The following is a 24485-nucleotide window of genomic DNA, read 5'->3' on the forward strand; positions in this document are numbered from 1 at the left end:
GTGTGTTTTTCAAAAATATTTTAAAGAATTATTTTAAAAGATTGTGGGATGATAAGGGAAAGGATTATTTAGTTTTGCAGGATACCCCTTTGGAACCTCTATGGTGTTGAAAGGATATCTCTTTTTGTGATCTTATTGATGAACAAAAGGCCCTTATGAGTAACACTTTCAAGGATAGAAGAGTGTTATTAATAGATGGCAAAGACAAAATCATTTGGTGTGCAGCCAAAAGTGGTAACTATTCAACTAAACTCGGATATCATATACTTACTATGGATGAAGTAAATGAGGCTTGGCCCTATAAATTGTGTTGGGATAAAGATTATTTGCAAAAAGCGGGAGCTTTTGCATGGTTAGCCATCCAAACAAAGATCTAGACTTGTGAAAGGAGGAAAAAGTTTGGTTTCATTGGGCCAACTAGATGTGTCATGTGTAATAAGGTCATGGAGGAGGTTGATCATCTCTTACTCCAATATGAGGTGGCACAGGTATGTAGGGACAATTTGAAGACAAAATTAAATCTAGTTGGTTCGTTGCCGAATGAGCCATGGAGTCTATTTTAGTGCTGGCCCACTCACAATAGTAAATCTACAATGTCGAAGATATGGATTATTAGCCCATCAATAGTGATATGGGAGATATGGAAGGAACACAATAGGATAATTTTTCAGGAAGAATTTGAACCAATCGAAAGGCTTTTGACTAGGATTAATTTATCTATTGAAGAGGTGATGTGTTTAGTAATGAGTAATCTGACTTCAAGCAGGGTTTTCTCTTCATGGGACAGTAGGATTCAAAAGCATTGGCCAGGTATTAAAGTAAGATGGAATTCAAATAGTGGAAGTTCTGGGAAGCAACAAAAGTGTAGGAAAGATGTCAAATGGCGCCCACCTGATCCAAGATGGATTAAAATTAATTTCGATGGTTCTTCTAAAGGGAATCTGGGGATTTCTGGAGTAGGGGCAATTGCAAGGAATTCTAATGGGGAAATTTTAGTCATGGTAGCTAGTAGATTAAATAATGGAACCAACAACATGGTTGAAGTGCATGGAACTATGTTAGCTGTAAGACTAGGATGTAAACTTGGCTCAAATTTTTTACATTTTGAAGGTGATTCGAAGAATATTGTGGAGGCTTTAAAAGCAAATCAATCTCAAACTTGGTTTATTCAGACTTTAATCGAAGAGGTGACCGTTGAGCTGAGAGAAACTTCAACTTATCAAATATACATATAGGGAAGGGAATAAGGAGGCGGATATATTGGTCAATTGGGCTACAACTTTCACCAATATTGGAGATATTGCCTTTAAAGATTTTTCAATTTCTAAATTGGGGGAGTAAAGATTACGAAAGATTCCAATTTTATTGTAATAAATATGGGGGATGTTTGGGAATGTGAAATTATGAATATCGTCCAAGCTAGAGTTATGCAAATTGGTGTGTAAGGAAGACATATTAATGTTTATTTGAAAAGTTGATGAAGAAATTGGAAGACAGAACCGATGTGATTGTTCAAGCGTGGGGGAGGTAGAGTGTTTGCCTAGTTTCATAGATATTAATTCTCTTGAATGAGCCAATGTTGTTGCAGATAGCCTATGCAAGTGAAGTGGGAAGGAGTTGTAAAAGAGAAGAATGGAGGCAACATTCATTGTAGACTCAGATCGACAAATGAAATCCTTTAAGGGCTTGGCAAGTAAGGAGTGTGTAAAGGGATTGCTGAAAATAAAAACCGAGGAAATAGTTGCTGCAATGATTGGGCTCGTAGGTGACCAATTTTAGGAGAGGAAGGTAAAGTGACACATGAATTTGGATGGTATTGCTTCATTTGTAGTATGGGGCCTAGAACTAAATGAAAGCACCGAGGAGGTTGGGAGAATAACACATGCTCTCTTTGAGGAAGATTTATTGGGTGGTCTTGATTCGTTATTGGAGTGGGCTGTTCCGGGATAGGGGCTGATCTAAGTGAATGCTTTGAGGATGAAGAAGAAGGGCGACATTTTGGGTATATCCCTTTTTAATGATGGAGAGCAAAGGTGGACAAACCTCTTATGTTTGAGAATGCAAACAAGGTGTGGGAGAGAGTAAAGGCTGAGCTAAATAGATTTGAGGAGGCTGAAAATAAAGGTGTGGGTGTGTTCATTGGAAATTTCCCTCGCCGTCGTGGGAGGAGATTTATGGCTCCAAAAATGTGAAATGGTTTGCTGCCTCCTTTTTTGTATCTTTTTGAAATCTTTTTGGATCCATAGGTCTTGAAAAGGGTAGCGAAGGCATGGTTTAACAGTGCGGGCTAGCTAATCGAGGAGATTTTGGCAATGGGGGAATGGTCGTTGCAGGTCTTGGAGAACACATGATGCTGCATTGGTAGGATGAAGATGAACTGGTTTTTTTGTTGTCACGTGGAATTAGCTTTTGTTAAAGAACTGTAGGTTTATTACAAAAAAGTATCAAGTAGAGAACAATGCTATCAAAGTGTAAGACTGTGAGGAGTACATTGTAGATAGTTTGATATGATATTTATGTTTAACGGTTGGAGTAGAAGTAGTTTGAGATAGATAGAAAGATTGATGTTTACTATAGTAAGGGCAAAAGTAAGTAATGTTTAATTTTGTAATGAACTTTGATGAAGATGTATCCTTTCTTTTTCAATAAAAAACCTATTATCGATAATTAAAAAAAATTAAAAAATTATTTATTCTCAAATGTCTGACAAATTTGTTAGATTTTTTGCCAATTTTTTGGCAAGTCCTGAGTTTCTCAACTATGTTACAAATCATTTATAAGCTTATGTATCATGGTTTCATATTGTATATGATGAATCATAGATCAAAATCTCGTTCTTCGCCACTTATCGCCTAGGGAAAAAAAGCTTTTCTCGGCAAATATTGGAGATAAATCGGTAACTACTCGAGAAAAAATTGGGAATTTAAAAAATGACTTAAATTTAATTTAAATTTTTTTTCTTCGCAAAATTCAATAAAGAGATGCATCTAATGAGTTCGTAAATGAGTAAACAAACCAAACAAGCTGATCTAAATATTATATAAATGCAATATATAACAAAATCTCATCTTCATGTGGAATGTTCGTGGCTGACAGCTATAGTTAAGACTTTGAACTCTGAGGCAAACTAAAAATAGCAAATTGTCATTGTAAAAAGATAGACAAATACAAATGTCAAGTACAATATAAAATTGGTCTACATATTCCTTGTAACAAACAAATTTTCTTAACAGAAAAAGAAAAGAACTATCATCTTTTTTAAGTAGAAATGAAAATTATACTTTAACTAACTCCCGAAACATAACATCTTATAGTCCAATTCATGAGATATCAATTAACTTAAATAATGATTAACTGAAATAACGATTAACTGGAGTAATGAATAACTGAAATAATGATTAACTGAAACAATGATTAACTGATATAATGATTAACTGAAATAACCATTTCCTAATCATTCCTCGTAAACAAGTAAAGTAGATTACTGCCATTTTACCATAATGTAAGAGGAAACAAAAGCATAGCAAGGATATATAAAGAACATACTAAAAAGTAGTTGGTGAGTCTTTTAACTGGCTGTGCAAGCCTTGACTTTCAGGTAAGAGGAGAAGCATTGACTTAGGCTTAACCTCCCAACGTCGGACCATATCCATCCCCACACAATCTTTTGAAAAGAAAGACCCTCCCTACCCTAGGGTCAGGCTTGGGGTACTACTAGTCCAGCCACCTAAGCAATACCAGTGTTTAGAATGTCTGCACAGTTATGGACGAACATGTCTGAATAACTGGCATTACTGACATCATGTGATTTTAAGAAGGCAAATATGCCTTTAACAACATTGGCCAACATTTTTGGATGGGTTTCTATTACCCAATCACCACTTCTTGACTTGACAATAGGAATAATATAAATGGACATGCATGAGCTATCATATGATTCCTTTCTAAAATTACATAAATTGTTTTGTCACATCTAATTCTGTTTTCATGTTATTGCAAATTCCTCTCTCACCTCTTCACCCTCTTCCTCGGCCATACAACTGGGTGAGTCCCAGGTGTTTTAGATCTTAGAGTATTCCAACTCTTTTGCTGAGCCTAGCTGGGGTAAGAATATTGCAATTTTCAGAATATCAATATCAGAGAAAAGATCTTAATGAGCTTGCAAGGAAATACATTTTGATTCAGGTATACTTTAGTAAAACAAAGATGAATGAACATGTCATGCACATTTGGTCTTGACTCAACATAGAGTGTGGACTATTGATTATCCATTCGATTTGTATTTTAGAAGTAATGTACGGAATTTTCATGACACATTCTTTTCTGCTGCAAATACGAAAAATAGCTTAAGAAAACCATATAGCAATCTGAATATGGAAGGCTGACCACATAACCTGGTCTGAAGATGGAAGACGTGAGCCTTGACTTGATTTCAAGTAGCCGGTTCCTTAGACATGAGTAATTCCGAATGGAAAACTCAGAACAGATATGGATTACATCTGGTCTGAATCACTTGTAACATACAAGTAAAAGAAAAACGTAAAAAGTAGGGGTAAAATCGTGGAAAGAAGAATATGTCTATGGCCTCACTCGATTTCCATAAATAAGGAGGCATTCGATATACCGAAGGCTTCCAAGAAGCCGTAACTCATGAGCAGTTAAAAGATTTGTCTTCTTGAGTCACCGATATTATATGCCAAGTGTACATTTCGGCCTCTTATAAGGAAATGAATATATATGGAAAAGAACTTGAAGATTATAAATCAAAAGGATAATTTATAAACATATCTATTTACTTGCACGTAAATATATTTTATTAAGATGACATCATATTATATGTTTATCCAAGGTCATACCTTTTAAATATGTATATCTAAATACATGCTTCATTTGGAAGACTATTTTATCTTCTTGTACATGTATCTAAATGTATGTTTTAAGTAGATAGAATTTTGAATAAAAAAAATACTATGGTGTCACCTTTATTTCTATATCTATGTGCACGCACATAAATATGTATTATAATGAAGTGATGGAAATGTCAACCTTAAGCCATTAAAGTCATGTACTTTAATTAAGTTAAAATGATTAATATTTTTTAAGGTTTATCTAATAACTCATGCGTGTCCAATGATTGTATCCTGTTATACAAGTCGCTAGGTCCTTACCAAGATAGTTAGAGGTCATACTGGTCGATCAGATAAATGGACTAAGGTAGTACCCTATTCCGTAGATCCTGTTAAGCAATGCTTCTCCCCTTTGTTTGCTTTTGCAATCATTTGTGCAACAATTTTCCACAATATTACCAAGTTCCATAGTAAATCCATAATAACATTTAACATTGATATTTAACAAGGAATTCAGTTAATAACCATAATTCCGAAGTCAAGTAACTATTAACTACTATCATCATCATATGACAAATAACGGATAACGACCATCATTATTAAAAGATAAACAATTTCATAGGATACAACGATTATATTTAACTACCCTTTTCACATAAATAGGAAAGAAAAACCCATTCACTCGTGACTATAATAATTTAATTTAGGTCAAAAATTTGGGATGTAACATTCCTCTTCCCCTTCTCAGTAGCTCTAGTAAAAACTATGGGAGTGGTAAGGGGTCTTGCCCTAGCAGTTCACTGCGGCTATGGTTGTAGTTGTAGTTGTGTCTCAATATGCATCCTAGATGTAGTTGGTGTTGGCATTAGCAATGACTCCTCGTCTTCTATATCCTTACTCTCAATACCCGCTATGGTTGTAGTTGTGTCTCAATATCCATCCTAGATGTAGCTGGTGTTCACGCTAGCAATGACTCCTCGTCTTCTATATCCTCATTCTCAGTGCGTCATCCAATTTTGGTGCAAAACCACCCTGCTTTGATTCGGTATTTTCTTCAAAAATCTCTTTGAATCCACTTCAGATCCACTTGCAATAAATCTACAAGGCTTCCAATGACTATTTCTCTCCACCAAAACCTTCTCCTCTCCTGCAAAGGCTGCAAATTCTAAAATGGGCCACTAAATGGTATCTCATTGGGCTGCTCATGAGATTTTTTCAACTTATTGGGAGAAGTATGCTACTTCTCGGTGATATATCGCCAACTTTTTGGCGAGAAGTCTCAAACTTCTCAACTGAGATATTGGCACCAAAAACTTGTATTTTCTCACCACGCCAAACTTCTCGCAAGAAGTTGATTTATCGGCCACTTATCGGCGCTATTTTGAACTATGTGATGAATGAATTCAATGGTATCATATAAGCCTTTTAAAATTTTCAATTTTTAATAGGTGCACACCTACCCTTTCTGAAAATGGCCTTTGTTCTGAAAATGCATTATCCCTATCCCCTGCCATCTCCATCCCAGTAACTTTGTGTAATATAGGTGATAAATGTTCTTAGGCCTTTCCCACATCCATCCTTGGCACCAAAAGGAAGAGACGATGTGGCAAATGTGAACTGAAAGACAAGTTTCACTCCCTTTCCAGGTTGAGTCCAAAACTGTTGCAGATCCTCAGCGGGTGGTCTTGAAATTGTTGGGGTGGTTGCAAAATGGCCTTCTGCTAAAAATCATGGCTTTTGCTACCATTAATTTTACACTTGACTTCAGTGTTGGATCTTCTGCTTTCTGATCTCCTCCTGCTGCAGATCACCCCAAGGCACCATCTAACCTGCGACCAAATAACATGGCATCGTAAAACAAGTTATGGATGAAACATCTGCAACCATAGGTCTTACACAACTTCTCAGTTGAGCCCATGTCCATGCACCTTTGATCAGTTTTTTGGATCAGAATATTTTTTATGTTCATGAATTTTGGAAAATTTGCTGTGTAAGTAGGCCTTCAGTTTGGATGCCCCAACTGAGAGGTATTTTCCTTTTAAATTCTTCTGGATTTGCACCTACTGATCTATTGAGGTGTGCCACAGGAGAAGGAAAAGGTCATTTGAAGATTCTTAAAGCTGAGAACTACACTGGGTGGGTGATTGATGGATAGTTGTTATAGTTTGCATGCTGCTTTATTTTTTGAAGTTTTTCAGCAAGTTTGGATGAACTGGGAAGAATTAGCTAACACCTCTTTGGTTTTTTGCCAATGAAAGCAAAATTAGTAATTTCCTGGATTTTGATGATTTGTCTGTCTTCATTCTATCAATACAACAAGAAGCTGCATATACTTTGTTAATCCATATATATTTGGAATAAGAAGTCAATCTAATTTATGTGCAAATTTTAGAGAGCTTCATATTTGCAATGAGAAATCCTGTTGAATGATCTCAGTAAAATTGGGTTGTCTATGCTTATGGATGAATCTCGTGGGACACATTTCAGAAGATTGAGGAAAAAGTGGGGAAGGAAAAAGGTTTTGGATACAGCATCTATTGTTCTAGTAGATATGAATAAAACTTACATTTTTCTCTTAATTCAAGCGATGCCTACCTTTATCTTAGTTCAAAATAAGTTTAATTCTTAGATTCAGAGCACTTGGGAACATTTAAATATTCTTGAATAATTGTGGTTCCTGACAATTATCCCTGATAAGGAGCTAGTCTGAAGAACTTTTGAATATGGAAATTCAAATTCTCTGCATGTCTTTCTGATAACCATGTTGTTTGTAAACAATCTTTTTGGTATATACTCTTCATGCAAATTTCTATTATATTTCTATGTAGTTCGATTGAAATGTATGTCTTGTACAGTTGTACTGGAATAAGTCTAAACTTCTGTTATCACATCAGATGCGTGGATAAGATGTTGTATGCTTGTATCTGTGCAGGTGTCCTAAATGCATTGAATTGAAGCTACCCCGTGCAAATGCTGCTTTCTGGTTTGTACACTGATTTCATACTTTTTCATTTGGAGATTCATCATCTTATTTTCTGCAATTTAAAGTGGTATATTATGTTGCAACTATCTTTGAATAACTAAGCATTGTTGGAAATGAGATTGCAAGCTTGCATATTTAGGCATTATGCAATAATTATTTTACTTTCGTTGGAAATGGCCCTACAATATTAAATTTTCAATCCTAGTCATTTTTTTCAGCCATCCGGATTTTCCTGGCAGAGATTATGCAATTGAATGTTAAGACTTATAATTATGCTTTTATGATTGTTTCTGCCAACTTAATGTTTTGACCATGAATGTAGTGTATCTGACTGAAATAAATGCATTATCATTGTTAAATGCCACTTGATTGCTGAACAAGTAAGTTAACAAATTTATTATGGTATTTTCTGAAGCCAGTTTTGATGAAACTGTTATTTATATAATTGAAATTATAGCATTATTATTGGTAAATGCTCCTTGAGTACTTTATAAATAAATGTAGAATTTTATTCAGAATCAAACTATTTGGAAGTTATTTCCTCTTATAACATTGGTTTCTCCAGATGTGCAACTTTGTTTTGCTAGATTGATACCAATGGAATTTTTCTACAGCTGAATTGGTTATTCTGGTTTAACAGTTCTCAGGATTGTTTTAAGCTTGCATGGAGCTCACACAAGTCTGTGCATACCGAGGCAAAACTGCCAGCAATTAGAGCAGACAGTACAGGGGAGCAGATAGCTGCAGCACTTAGTAGAGGTTGGTTATATTGCTTGAAAAGAGGTCAGAATCGAACATCTCAGCTTCCATATTATGACTGGACAGGGTAGGCACGTGAATGGTACCATTTATATTTCAGAATTTGTAATGGTTGTACGTAAACTTAATTGTGTCTTTGTCTAAATACCTTGATTAAAGTGTTCTGAAGTTTGACTCTACTGTTTTGAGCATAACAGGAAAAGTTTTCTAGTAAATAAACATATGGCTTCCAGAATAACTGTGTATCAATGCAATACAAATTCAGTAGGGGAAGTCTGAATTCCGATTAAAGACTTTGATGAATGTAGTTCAATAACTTTTGTTTGGTTTTAATTTTGAAATTAAGTTATCAGGCTATTATGGACATGGTGGTTTGCCAATTAGTTTTGGGATCCCAGGTTTGGTACAGTTTGGATTGTTGATCAAACAAAACACCAAATTAACTAGATGCTATAAATGTATAGCTAGTAAAATGTCTTTCTTAAAGTTATTTACCATGCATCTTCATAATTTGTTCCTAGATTTTTAAGTGCCTTCTGATGGGTAATTGATGAGTAAGACCACCACATCTGGCATGGATCTGAGCAAGATCCAGGAAAAACAGTGATCCTGAGACTGACTAGAATCATAACTGTACTGCTGCAACTGCATGTATAGGGGGGTCATGTGGTATGTTAAGTGTGGAACTGTGATGAACACTTGATTTTGTGCAGTTTTGCATGTTGCTGAGATGGAAAGATCAATAAGCATACATAGCTGGTTTACAACAGCAATTTCTTTATAAATCAGAGTTGTCCTGGGCTTAAAGTAGGTCTTAGTAATATTACGATCCTCTAAATCAGTAAAATATAGAATACCATTCTAGATTTGACTCAATTTAGCAGTGCTGGTAACAAAGTAGCCTTAAGCTGTTTGTTAAAGGGATGTCACAAAGTGTTAAGCAAGAGCTATGAAGACTGAAATGCCATAGGCTGTAAGAAAGTGCCATAGGCAAACAAGTGCAACAATTTAAAAAATAGAAATAAACTAATCAGCATTACTACTCTGTCTAACACATAGAGCAGACAAACTTCACAATACAAACAATCACTACCTTTGGCCAATTTTTTGGCTTGATAATATTTCCTTAGCTTGTGGTACTTTGTGGCAGATCCTTTTAGACAAGTAAAGGTGGGTAGAAGAACTAAGTAGACCGTAACTGGGGACTTTGAAGGCTCGGTAAACTACATTGTTATTGAAATCTTTAATTCCTATTCATTGACTCGTCTTTCCTTGGTTTAAGTTCCTCTTAACGCAGAATTCTCTTCTTAAGGTAGATGCATATGTACAAGAAGAGCAAATGATGTTTGTTCTTAAGAAATCGTGACATGGTAATCCTTTATATATGAATCTAAACCCTAATGCCAAACCTCAATTTTAGTTGGCATCATTGAGTTCATCAATGGCACTAGACAATGATGGTAGATAATGTTATTTTCCAGGTCTTCAATGTTGGGTACATGCAAACTTCAAAAAAAGACTTAGTTGCTGGGTTTGTCCTAGATAGACCGGATCTAGATTCCTTGATTCTGCCTTTGGATTCTTCAGGATTTGTGGGCCGTGGATCCTGACGAATCCACAAGCAGAATCAAGGATCCTGCCTTGATCCAAGCCACAGCCTCAGGATCCACATGCAGAATCAAGGATCCTGCCCGGAACCTCAAGGATCCAAGCCACAGCTCGAGGATCCACAAGGATCATAATTTCATTTTGCAATTCAGTAGTTCAATGTGAATGTGTTGATTTTCTGTATAATCATGAAAATAAATCAATTATCAAGTACACTATATTCATAGATCCATAGTAGTATCATAGATTCATACTATGAAATGATTTAGTTTTAGAATTATGTATATTTCTCTCTCACACACACACACGCACACACATGCACACCCACGCACGCACACATATGCACGCATGCACATGCACTCACATGCACACACATGCACTCACACGCATGCACACACGCACACACACACACGCACATGCAGACACGCACACCCACATGCACACACCCCCACACACGCACGCACACACATGGATCCTCCACGAATCTTAATTGGGAAAAGAAAAATCCTGAATCCACGGATTTGATTCACGTGCCCGAATTGGATTCGTTTCACGTTCAACAACTAAGGAAAAAGAGGATTAAAGGGAGATTTGAGAGGCCAGTAGTATTAGACACATTTGTCATTAATGTCCAATGCAGATATAAATGTAAATAATGATCAGATGTAGTAATATGAAGAACTTGCAAAAATTATGTGTTTTATCTGTGTAAACACTTTACTTACAGGGAATGAAATGATGAAACACAGCAAACAAGAATATTATTTCTGAAGTCTTTCTTTGCTGTGCTTTTAATTTCCGGTCTGCATAGTCTCATCTGCGTGACAATACTTAAAGTTCAGTCCATGTTGAATGAACATACTCAGCTTTCAGTTATGTGTTTTTCAGAAAGTTGATCAATGATAATTATCAGATAGATGATAATCAAAATTCAGTTTCTGCAGACAAGTTTTATTACTTTCCATAAGCTTCTTATAAGTGTGGCAATGCTGTGAATCGGTTGATGTTAGTTGATTCAGTTGAAACTGATACCAACTGCGACCTACCTGCAGTTAAGTCTGAACTTCCTTGCTTCTATGATTGCTGTTAATAGAAGTAAATGATACAGGTTTGAAGTAAAGATTTTGGTTGTAGAAGGCATCGGTTGTAACTGCCATAGGAAGTTGAAACTAAACAGTTATATTCTATTCTAAGCTGTCTTGGGAAACTAAATAATATATTTTATTTGGGGAGATATTGTGAGATTGAAAGTAAAGGTTTGTATGCTGTGAATACAATTAATACTTGTTGAAGTTCTGTTTCAAATTACAAAAGGCATTATTACATGAGAACTATCAAGAAGACAAGCGAGACCTGAAGGTGATGCTGTCTGATGGAACTCAATTTTTTAGAAGCTCCATTCTTATATATTTTCATATCTTTTCGTTTTTAATGTTGTATACCAATGACAGGAGTCCTCATGTTCTCACACAATCTCTACTTGTGATGAACAGTTTCTTAGTTGTAGAGATATGAAAGGATTTGATACTGAACAATAGAGAGTTGATGCTGAGAAAGTGATGGTCTAGCTAAACAAACAAGCTATTTTATGCTCAGATTTAAGATCATCTACAGAACATACTCCTATTCAATTTGTTAAGGCTGCATCCTCGTTTAAAGATGAAGAAGAAAGAATAGAGGGAAAATATTCAGAAGCCCTTTGATAACATTTTGAGGAAGGCTTTTTCATGTGACTGTAATATATTCCTAATCATGCCGTTCACATACCTCTGTGTTCAGATATTCATGGAGGATCATTCGTTCAAGTTGCATATAGTTCCAATTATTTGGACACATTTTCCATAAGTACAACATTTCATAAAGGAGAATGAATAAACCAGTTTTGACTGCACATTAGAATATACAGAACATGTGCCAGACTCAGTATGCTTTATATGTGCAAAGAATTGCCCAGAGTGCAAATTATGCATACCAGCGTATGGTTGTATGCATAGTTGGCATAATCGCTGAATAATCGGCGAGTTTTTACTAATCGCCGAGTTTTTGGGACTGGCGAGTTTTTCTCAGATTTAATCGCTAGAAAAAATCGCCGAGTTTTTGTGAAAAATCGCCGCCTCGAGTTTTTCAGAAAAACTCTTTTTTAAATTTTTTTTTTTTTTTTTTGGTTAAAAAAAAAAGGCAAAAAGCCTATATATATTATGTAAGATAGAGAGTTACAATATGCTAGTAGAGCTAGGAAGAGGAAAATGTGATTGTAATGATGTTTTTACTTCTAGTTTGACACAAATTATTTACTATTATGCTTCCCGCCATCAGCATTCAGCATGAAAATGTGATTTTGTACCCACTATGCATTTATATATATCTAAACTCCTGCTTCTTTCCTTTGTGTTCTCTATAATGAACTCATTAGATGCATCTTCTCATTGAAATTTGCAAAAAAATGTATTTTGAATTAAATTTTAGCGGTTTTTTTAGGTTCCTGAGTTTTTTTTTAAAATGGCCGAGTTTTTCCCGATTAAACTTTTGGGGGGCTTGGCGAGTTTTTGGATTTGGCGAGTTTTCCAACTATGGTTGTATGTATGCTGAGACGAAGAGGGTCACAGATGTATATTGAAGACTGTGAAGGATTATGATGACATTTGAATACAGTGCATAGTTTCATTTTGTCGTAAGTTTCTAGCACTTTAATTGAATTATAAAGCATATGAAAGTCTGAGTTTTTTTCTTGGTGTTAGAATGAGCAAACCTGGGCTAGGGGGGCTACATCATATGTGAGTTTCGAAGTATGGCAGGAGTTTGATACCCGCGACGAGGATGAGCATTGATAGAATGTGTTGATAGTACCGTCAGTTTTGCATACATACGCAGAATGATCAAATAAAAGCTTTGGTCTTCGTATGTTATAAAACCACTGGAGTTTTGATACCTACTAATTGATTTTTAAATATTATTTTTTGGTGCAGGCAAGAGGATAATGGAGCATTACGTTGTCATTGTTTCTTAAGTAGCAATTACCAACGATCTTTAGTGCCAGGAGGTTCCGCATAGTGCCAACCTCGCAGAAGTTGTAGGTATATACAGATTTGAAGCAGAAAGATGCAGACACGGGACCCTCGATATCACGTGTCATGTTGCAGATGGAAAACGTCAAGCCCTGATAGCAAGGATTGAAGGATTCTATGCATTTTGGATTTTGAAATATTTTGAGTAATGTTGAGAAAGCATGCATCAGCGATACAAGCCTTTGTCAGAATGAATTTTAATAACAAAACTAATCATAATTACCATTGAAAGTGCGGAGGTATCCAAGAACTGTCAGTTATAGTGTAATTATGTTAATTATTTTATGGCAGTTTTTGAGTTATGATGAGGCACGTTGCTTGGAAAGCAACCGATGCCTTTCAAATGTTTATAAATATATGTAAAATAAAAAGATAGAACACAATATTCATATTCATTCTTATATTTTAAAAATTTTACCTATGCCCTGTGATATATTATTCCAATTGGTGGAGAAATGGAATTTTGAACTAAGCCCATGGATTTGAGTTACTGAGTGGATTTTGTGCGATCCGGATATGTTCATAATAGATGGATCTTCTGTAAGGAATGTCTCTATTGTGATTTTATTTTCGGTACTATTATTTATTTTTATTTCGGAGTTTTAAATTATTATTAAGTTGTGTCCTTTGTAAATGTTTTTAATTTATTTTTTATAAATATTTTAATATTCAAATAAGTGGATTGGATCATTATTGCATTTTAAATTTGATAAACGTAAATATTGTGAAATATTTTATTGTTTCCATATTTATGTCTAATTTGTCTCCACAGGAGTTAAAGTGCATTTTAGAGTTATTTAAAATTGCATTTATATAATTGATCCATCGCATTTGAATTATTAAAATTGTTTATAGTTTAATATATTGAACTTTATAAAGTTGTACGTCTCAACTTATAATATTGACTCTGATTGCCCATTTAATTAGGCACTGGTTCTTTACTCCTGATTCATAATCCATATGCTAGCAATTGTTTCATTTCTTTCCCTTTGAGGAATTAATATATTCATCTATTGCATTAATCTATTTTTATTTTTTATCTAAACATTATTTCAATCATTTACTTTTGTTCTCAGTTCATAAATCGCAAGTTTAAAGTTTTCCTATATTTCTTGCCATTTGGAAAATGTTTATTGTCTTCGCGTTCTAATCGATCGGTTTCAAGTGTCTTGTATTTAAGTGTTTCGTCCAAGATTAGTTACACCCGCCTTGGTTTTGGAGAGCCGAAAGTGCAGGGAAATTGGACTGTGTTGTTCAGTTTCGTCAAGTTGGCCTTAACCTGTTGGATATCCTAGCATCGAGCAGGCAAGGCTTGTAGGATTCCAATCTACGGTTTTGGGAAACAACACTGTCATCATATGGAGATTTGAAGGTGTAATGCTGTTATAGAGAAGAATAAGTTTTTCGTTCAGATTTACTATAACAATGGCTGCTTGCAGCCTTAGTTTGCTGATCATTGCGACAATACATTCTCTTGAAACTTAAATACACATCTCATCTGCAGTGATATTACAGAGACAGTTTATGGTTTTAATTTGCAAATTATTATTATTGTGATAGTTGACAATACTCTATTTGAAGAAATTTTGTTGGCAGGTCTCTATTGTTGAGAAGCGCATTGTTACACAGAGTATCTGAAGATTTGTTGATATTTAGACTGCAAAAGTTTCTTCATATATTTCTATTGTTGTAAAGTGTGATGTTTCTAATGTAAGATTTCTGCAAATTCTGAACAACCAAAACTGATATAATGCCTTTAGTCTTGCTGAAGATGGTCTTTAAATATACCAGACTGTATATTAAGTGTTCTTAGAGTATGATGTGTTATTGTGAAAATTTTTTTATCCCTGCTATAAATTGCAGAAGGTAGCAATGCTAGAGGAGCAAAGCCTAGGTTCGACTACTAGAGCTCTAATACCATGTAAGATTTCTGCAAATTGACAATCAGATTTAAAATATCTACCAATATCCTTCTACCTTCAATGGCTAGTGCAATCAGATCCAAAGACGGCTTTGATGGAAAAGAACACTTCGTTGCTTGGAAATTCAAAATTATGATGATTCTTGAAGACAATGATTTAAAATAATTTGTTGATAAGGAATCCAAGCAACTTGACGCTGATCCTCATAAAACTATCTGGATTAAAGGAAACAAGAAGGCCATGCCAACCATATTAGATGGAGTAAAAAATGAAATAGTACCTATGCTAATGAAAAATCCGACAACATTTAATATGATGAGTGCATTATTAAATGCATGAGGTTAACAATGCAATTAGAACACTTGCACTAAAAAGACAACTAAATCATATAGAGATAAGGAAGGGAGAATTTATGAATTCATACTTCCTAAGGGTAGCTAGTCTAAGAGATGAACTTGCAAGTATATGCACCATAATTGAAGAAAAGAGCTATCACTTATCGCTATAGATGGGTTACCGGATTCATGGGAAACATTCTCACAAGGAGTAAGTGCTAGAGACAAACTTTCAGACTTCAATAGACTTAAAGGAGATTGCCTTCAAGAAGAATCTAGGCAACTCAAGAAAGGAGGGAAATTAAAAATTGAAGATGAAGAACTTCATGTCCTCAACACAAATTCCTATAAAGGTAAGAAGAAGCACTTCAAGAAGAAGGGTAATCAAAGAAATGACAAAAGAAATGACAAACCTAAGAGAGATTTATCCAAAATAAAATGCTTCAAATGTGAATAATTTGGACACTATAAATTGAATTGCCTTGAGAATACAAAGCAAGAAGTAAACTGTACAAACGTTACTAGGAAAGGGGAAAACTATGATCCTGAGAAACGTGTATTGTATTCAGCGCTTTCAAATGAAGTATCAAGCAAAGCATGGGTAATTGATAGTGAATCATCTTGACACATTACAAGATACAAAGAAGTACTAGACTCAATATCAGAAGAAGTTAATGATGAAGTTACCATAGGTGATAATTCCACTTATTCTGTCAAAGGAATTGGGAACTGCATCTTGAAATTGAAGTCAGATATTTCTCTTCATCTCAAAAGAGTACTCTATGTCCTAAGAATCAAGAGGAATCTAATTTCAAGATAGCACTAGAAAAACTTACAATGTTTTAGAATAAGTCCACTCAGATTTATGTGGACCTATGTTTGTTCCTTCTCTTGGAGGACTCTGGTACTATATACTTTTTATAGATGATTTTCTCTAGGAAAACATGGATTTACTTCTTAAAATGTAAAGAATCAGTAGAAATCCTTAAGAGATTTAAAGATTTCAAATCCTTAACTGAAAACCTATCAGGACACAAAATTAAAACTCTTAGGACTGATAATGGAGGGGATTGTACTTCAGATTTGTTTAAAGATTTTTGTAAAGAAGCAGGAATTAAGAGGGAGTATACTATTCGTTATAACCCACAACAAAATGGGGTAGCAGAAAGGAAGATTAGAACAATTATATAAGCAACAAGAGCTAAGATATTTGATCAAAATTTAGAATATTATCTTTGGGCAGAAGCCTCATGTACTGCTGTCTATATTCAAAACAAAAGTCCTCACTCCCACCTTAGAGATAAAACTCCTAAAGAAGTATTTTCTAAGGTTAAACCAAATATAAGTCATCTTAGGATATTTTGGTGCTCAATATACATACATGTTTTAAAAGAAAAAACAACTAAGTTAGAACCCTCTGGGAGGAAAGATATTTTTGTCGGGTATAGTGAAACATCTAAAGCATATAGAGTTTACATACCTGGCTGGAAAAACATTGAACTTAGTAGGGATATAATATTTGAAGAAGATTTAGCATTCAAAAGAGCCCTAAGTTCTAAAAATCCTACACATATACCTAGTTCTGAAGAAAATCATGAATCTGAATTTCAGAGGGAGAACATTGAAGAAATTGAAGGTGAAATTCAAAATCTTAATCTTGAGAAAACTCAAAATCCTAAGAAAAGACCACTTTGGGCTATTAAGACTATAGAGGAAGTAGAAGACTTTGTTGCACCATGTGGAACCTTCAGAGAAAGCAAAAGACCCAAAAGACTTTCTAGCTTTGCAGCAAACATGAGTGATTTATCTAAATCAGAACCAACCAATGTTTCAGATGCTATTAACCATACAACCTGGAAGGATGCTATGATGAAAGAATACCAATCCATTATTAAGAATGATGTTTGGGAAATTGTTCCAAGGCCTGAGGAAAATCCTATTGTTTCTTCTAAGTGGATATTTAAAATCAAGCATGCTACTGACGGTAGAATTGAAAAATATAAAGCTAGATTCGTAGCCAGAGGATTCTCTCAAAAGGAGGGAATTGATTATGAAGAAACCTTTGCTCCAGTTGCCAGATACACCTCTGTAAGAGCAGTCTTGGCTATTGCAACATCGAAGGGATGGAAACTACATCAGATGGATGTGAAAACAACATTTCTAAATGGAAAGATTACAAAAGAGGTATATTTGGAACAACCTGAAGGATTTGAAACTCATAATCCTAAAATCTTTGTTTGCAGACTCAAGAAAGCTCTCTATGGGATTAAATAGGTTCCTAGGGCATGGTATGAAAGAATCGATACATATCTCACTAGTTTAGGATTCTCTAAGAATGAAGCTGATCCAAATCTCTATTATAAAAGGGATAAAGATGATATGGTAATTTTGATACTATATGTTGATGATTTACTAATAACCTAGGTTCCCTGGGGACGTGGAACCGGCCTAAAACCCAGTGTTTCAGAAACAAGGATGTCTCGAGGACGGGGGGGCGGGTATGGGATGTTCCCTAGCTGTCCCCAAAAAGTGAAAAAAAGCAGGGGATATCTCCGAAACTTGGGGACGCTTGAGGGGAAAAAGGGGGACGACCAACTGTACCCGGTCTCGACCATACCAGGTACGGCAGTAGAGGCAGAATAGGAGCAACAGTCTGCTTCATTTTTCTATATTTTGTTTTTTTTGTTGAACATGAACATGATTATGATACATTGATACTTATTACTTTATGGCAGCCCTCTACCCTTTGGGCCTATAGCTTTGGGCATATTTTGATTTTGATTTTTAGATTTATCATGTTTACAGTTTATCATTATGACATTATGATATTGACAATTGTTAATGTTCATTGTTCAGTGTTCACTGATATTGATATGCATTTTGACAATTGGGTACTGAAATTGGATATTATTTCTTAGATGGCATTCAAATGTTGTATGTTATGGTTCTATAATGCTTAAATGACATGCTTTGTGCTTAGTTTCATATGAATGACATGCATATTTGCAAATTTCAATGTATATTTTAAAATTTCCCTATATATATATATATATATATATATAGTCGTCCCCATTTGTAGTCCCCCTCGTCCCAAAATCGCTAAAAAAATTTGCTGTCCCGAAAACCCATCCTGCTGTCCCTCGCCATCCCCATATCGGAAACTCGGGGGAACATAGCTAAAACATGTGATGATTATCTTATAGATCAATGCAAGAAAGATCTAATCAAAGAATTTGATATGAAAGATTTAGGACTCCTTCATTACTTAGGAATGGAAGTTTGGTAGAACTCTTTAAGCATCATACTTAATCAAGGAAAGTATACATTAGACATCTTGAAGAGATTTGGAATGTGGAATTGTAGACCTATGTCTTCACCAATGGAGACTAATCTACACAAACTTTAGGAACTAGTATTAGAATCACCCTCCATAGATTCTACTCTTTATAGACAGATGATTGGGTCTCTTACGTACTTGGTAAATACAAGACCTAATATTTGCTATGCTGTTAATGCCTTAAGTCAGTTTATGTGTGAACCAAAGGAGATTCACCTAGTTGCAGTCAAACACATTATGAGATTCTTACAAGGCATCCTTAACCTTGGGCTCAAGTATGAGAAAGTTGACTTGGACTCACATGGGTTCATAGACTCAGATTGGGCTGAAAGTGTTACTGATAGGAAAAACACTTCAGGATGCTGTTCCAGTTTAGGCTCAACAATGATATCATGGATATGTAGAAAGCAGACATCAATAGCACAAAGTTCCACAGAAGTTGAATACATTGCAACAACAATGGCCTCTCGAGAAGCAGTTTGGCGTAGAAAGTTACTTGTGGAATTATTTGGTCAACCCATGAAGCTCACTATTATTCGCTATGATAATCAGAGTTCCATCAACCTTTCTATGATTCCAGTTTTTCATGACAGGTCCAAGCATATTGAAATTCCTTACCATTATGTAAGAGATATGGTAGACATGAAAACTATCAAGTTAGAATACATTTGCACTGTAGATCAGACAATAGATATTCTTACCAGATGTCTCTCTCGAGTGAAGATAGATCACTTCAGAAAAAGACTTGGTATGGTTGAATTATAATACATTTGTATTCTTTAATTATTAATTAAATAATTTTGTGTTAAAATTATTATTGTCAGGCTATTGACTATTATGGGGTGTCTACCGTATGGGGTAAATAATTTAATGCATATAGACAATAGACAAGAACATGTAACATAGCAGTACTCCTTTTATTATTTGCATATATGCCAAAGAGATTACATAGTGCTTCCAATGATGATTACAACAATGATCAAAAGTTGTACATATAACTTCTTGAAGGGGCCCGTCGACTACATAATAATTACTGACTACATGCTAATCTACCCATCGACTGTTTTATAACTTTACCGACAACATCATCCCCCCCAAAAAGAAAAGTCGTCTCTAGACGACAATTACAAAATATTCACCCGTGCCGCTTTCTCTACTTCCAACTCTTAGGTACACTGAGCCAAGTGTCGTTGTACTGCCTTCAACTAGATGATCAGCTCCTCTCGAGCTCTCTATGCATCCACCAAGACAGCTTCACGTCTAATACCTACTCCAAGTGCCTCAAAGCGTATCACCCCTCTCGAAGGGCTTGCTTTGTTGTTCTCTCCACCTCTGGTACACAGACACTCTATGCCTGCAGCAACTCCAGGTCTCATCAACTGGTCATACTTCCCACGATTGATAACTGAAGCGACTAGGGGTCTAGGGGGCAACACCCCCAGTGGGGTCGAGGTGAGCACCCCTGCGGGGTCCTGGGGCAGCGTCCCAAGCGCGCTCCCTATTGCGATATAGGGCAGGGTCGAGGGGTAGCGCCTTCACCGCTAAGACCAAATTAGCACTCTCAAACCCACATAAAAGTCCATGAACACACCATTTTTGTGATTTTCTTCCGATCCCATTCTCTTTCAGCCAACCACTTGCATTTTCTACCTGTTTATGTCTTTCCCTTTCCTTGGGCATCATGCGTTATTCATTCTGAACATTTTTGATTTGTCATCCTTTTTTTATAGCTGTAGATTCTTCCTCTAAGTTTTTTTTCCACTTCCTCTTTCTTCCAGACTCCATTTATTCTTCTGCTGGGTTAGGTCAGTTATCCCTCGACGCACAGAAATTCTTCTCCTTCCCTGAATTCCGTACGGATGCGTATGACCCTCTCCTGGCTTCCACTGTATGGCTCTTTACTTGTGTATGTTTTTCCTTCTAATGGCCATACGGTTTCATTCAGGACCATAGTTAGGAAAAGGCTTGTTGGCAAGCTTCCTTGGGAATCTACTGTGAATCAATGGTGGAATCGATTTGGATTTGAATGGGAATCCTCTACTCCTTTCTTTTCAAGGGTTTCTCATTACCCGCTTGAACAAATTTGTAGCTATACTGTCCCTTCTTCACAAATCTTCTTGCTTTTTTTTTTTCTTTTTTTTCTGTTGTTTCTACACAGCTTGTCGTACGGTCATGAAGCTGCATTTAAAAGGCTGTATGGTGAAATCCATTGCCCACACACTGTATGGGAAGAACTTCAAACATTGTACGAGGGCACAAACAACACTTTGTATGGTGGGGGTACTTGGATCGCCATACGATGGTCTTCAACTACAGATCTTCTCTGTCTAAATCTGCTAGATGCTTCAACCTTGATCATCGTACATTGGCATAATAAGAAATCCATACGGTATTTTCCTCGACTCCTCGCTTGCTCCTAATTTCCGTACGGTGCTAATAGATCACAGAAGATGTCCGTACGGTCTTATTTAAGATGCGTAGCCTATCTGAGATTACCGTACGGTGGTTGCCATCTGATGCTATACTGCATTCACGTTGCCTACCTTTCTCCCAATTCGTTGTACGGTGGAACATTAAGAGGACCGTACAGTGTATTGCTACTATGTGTTTCGTACGGCCATGAAACTCACTTTAAAAGGCCGTACGGTGATCTGCAATTTTTTTTTCAATTTTTTTCCATTTTTTTTCCAAAATGTTACTGTTCCTTGATATTCGTCGACGACAGAATAGTTCGCACATGATATATTTTCAACTTGGAACCGTTCACCGTTTTCGAAATTTCTTGCTCATCTAGTGTCCATAACTTTATTGCTCCGTTATCACCTACTTCCCGGATCTAGTATGGCCCGACCCATTTGACTTTAAACTTGCCCAGTTTGATTTTGTTTCGTCTGTCATACTTCAACACCAGCTGTCTTGGTTGGAACTTGTAGTGTTTATCATGCCACACTTTGCGCCTGTTCTGTGTCACCTTTGTGGCCTGCAATCGTCGCTCATCAAGTTTATTTAAGTTACATGATCTCTCCCTTAGGTTTTCCATATCGCCCAGTTTGTTCTTGAAACTTGGTACCATGAATTCCGTTGGCTGCCACTCCTTGCTGTCAATAACTGTATTCTTGATTTTAGAGCCTTCACTCTGTACTGCTGAAGTTTTTATTAAACCCTTCTTCTTTGTTTCTTGTGTAGACCGTATGATGTGTTTTTCTTGCTGTCGGCACCTTTCTACTATATCTGTGGTTTGACATAACATTTTCTTTCTACACGGTCCATTTATTGTGTATCGTACGATGGAATCTTTCCTTTTTCTAGGTTCGTATTGTATGTTCTTCCCTTCAGCTTCAGTCCTAACCGAGTTTCCTTCTTCCACTTCTCTGTATTCCTTCGGACATTCATTTCCCTCTTCTTTCTCACCTTTGTCGACCCTTAACATATTACAACTCAGAAAGAGCTCGTAATCTTCCATCTACAGTGGAAAAGGCCATTCACCAAATCCAAATCATCGTCCGTCGATCCACCTTCCAACCGTAGGACTCCGTTCCAATCGTTGCTTTCCTTCATCCTCTTCTTTGGAATTAGATGATATGGCTTCTTCGCCCACCATTTGTGTGTAAATCAATAGTGAATTTTCGTCTTTTGCTTTCCATTGATAGTGTATTCTTCTTCTAGTCATGCTTAACCTTTGCTTGTACAAGCCATTCTCGGCCCAAAATGGCGTCATATCCTCTCTTCTTGAGCGGGATGACGACGAAGTCGAGTAGGAGCGACTGTGTTCCAATAGTCACTGGTTGTGCCATCATGATCCCGAGAGGTTTAATGCCATGTTGGTCTGCCGTTAGTAATTGAAATGTAGGTGGCCACAACGTCAGCTGTCCCAACTTTTTCCAAGTATCTTTTGGTAGGATGTTTACCCTTGAACCTCTGTCCCCAATTGTTTGAGAGGACCGTTCCTAATATACCCATCTCTACGACCACTGGATGCCGTCCAGATGTGAGGGCTAGCAGCTTTGGGTCCACTGCACTTGCTCCGCTTTCCTTTTCCCTTCTATGTTCTTCTGGTAGTTTAGTAGTCGAGGCTATGTTCGTGAGTGCTGTCCATAGTTGAGGCATTGTGAGCAACATATCGTTTATTTTGATTGACACTTCAATTTGTAATATCTGCCGTATGATGTTCTGTTCTGCGCAAGTCCTTGTTGAGGTACCGGTAGTGTCCTTCAATTGTGATTTCTCTGCTTGCGTTGCTTTCACAATTTCTGCTTGCGCTTCTTCCAATCTCTTCTTTTCTTCCGTCAGGTCGGGTACAATTTTGCTTGCTTACGGGTGATTGCCAAGACTTCTTCGTCCGCGTCGATGTTGATCAAATTCACTCCTGATTCGGGCACTTGGCATCTTCATGATCTCCAAGACCACACCATCGGCATAACAACTTTGGTGTATTCGCTAATGTATAGTTTCGTGCAAAGTGGCCCCACAAATTGCATGCTTGGCATTGAACCATCGGGCGGCCATTCGCATCATACTGAATTTGGCTGCGGCCCCCATTATTATTGTTGGCATTGTTGTTGTTGTTTTGCTCTCTTCTATTATTGCTGTACCCTCCTGACGTGGTACCCTTATTGCTGGTGTTTCCGCTCTCTCTTGACACGAAAGCCTCCTGCGTTTGAAACACTTGTTGAAGTCCTCTTGTTTTCATATTGAAGGGGCATTCTTATAAGGAATGTCCCATAATTTGGTATATCTCACAAAACTAGTTCTTCAGACAGGATTCCTTCGTGTGACTTTCTGTCTTGCAGTCTGTGCACCATAGCTTGTTTCCCTTTGTCTCTTTCTGCATATTCTTAAATTCCTTCATCATTCAGAGCATATCCTTTTGAAGAGCTCAGACCTTCTTGCTGCCCTTTTTGTCATTACTGCTATCTTCTTCCGAAGACGCGTCATCTGAGTCGGATGAGCTACTTTTCTTCTTCTTTTTTGTTTTCTGCTCACTTTCTAAGTTCATCGCCCGATTGTATGCTTCGGTGTATGATGATGGTGGCACAATTTTTATTTTCTTCCTTAACTTTGGGCGTAGTCCTTCAATGAACCATCTCTTTTGCAACCTATCTGCCAATACCTTGTTTATTAATTCTTTTAATTTTTTGGCATATACTCGGATTGTTTCATTTTTCCCTTGCTTTGTGTTGTATATTTCTACTACGATCTCATTGTCGTTGCGTAGCAATTGAAATTCGATGATAAACTCCTTTCTAACTCTCGTCCAATTAGTTAATTTTTGGAGATCCGCATCGGCAAACCTATCAATGGCTACACCTCTTAGGGTTGGCGAAAATTGTCGGACCCATTGATCTGTGTTAGTTATGCCATTCGACGTCCAATTTGTTTCGCATGTCTTACAGTGTCGGATTGGATCGACCGTTCCATCACCATCAAACTTTGGCAATTTTTCCTTTGGTCCAGCCATTACTATTCGAGGTTGAGGGATTTGTTGTGTACCTGTGCTGTTTTGCACACCTATGCTGTTCTGTACACTTGCGCTGTTTTGCACACCTGCGCTGTTCTGATATCCACACTGTTTTGCACACCCACGCTGTTCTGAACACCCATACTGCTTTGAACACCTGCACTGTTTTGG

The 24485-nt window shown here is 36.5% G+C and overlaps 1 protein-coding gene across 5 annotated transcripts in view; it reads left to right on the forward strand.

Annotated features, from left to right (window-relative positions):
• Positions 1-24485, forward strand: part of LOC149565284 (methionine aminopeptidase 1A-like) — a 164990-nt gene that overhangs the window by 69831 nt on the left and 70674 nt on the right. For all 5 annotated transcript variants that reach the window (XR_016362029.1, XM_089818824.1, XM_089818821.1 and 2 more), the window contains exons 3-4: positions 7780-7830; positions 8471-8656. Coding sequence is in view for 4 of the 5 variants with exons in the window: in XM_089818824.1 (XP_089674950.1) it covers positions 7780-7830; positions 8471-8656 (237 nt within the window). In the remaining variant the exon portion in view is untranslated. The remainder of the gene's footprint in view (positions 1-7779; positions 7831-8470; positions 8657-24485) is intronic.

The sequence above is a fragment of the Cupressus sempervirens genome, chromosome 3, assembly GCF_028749045.1.
Source record: "Cupressus sempervirens isolate cs-2001-9-10 chromosome 3, ASM2874904v1, whole genome shotgun sequence".
NCBI classification, from domain to species: domain Eukaryota; kingdom Viridiplantae; phylum Streptophyta; class Pinopsida; order Cupressales; family Cupressaceae; genus Cupressus; species Cupressus sempervirens.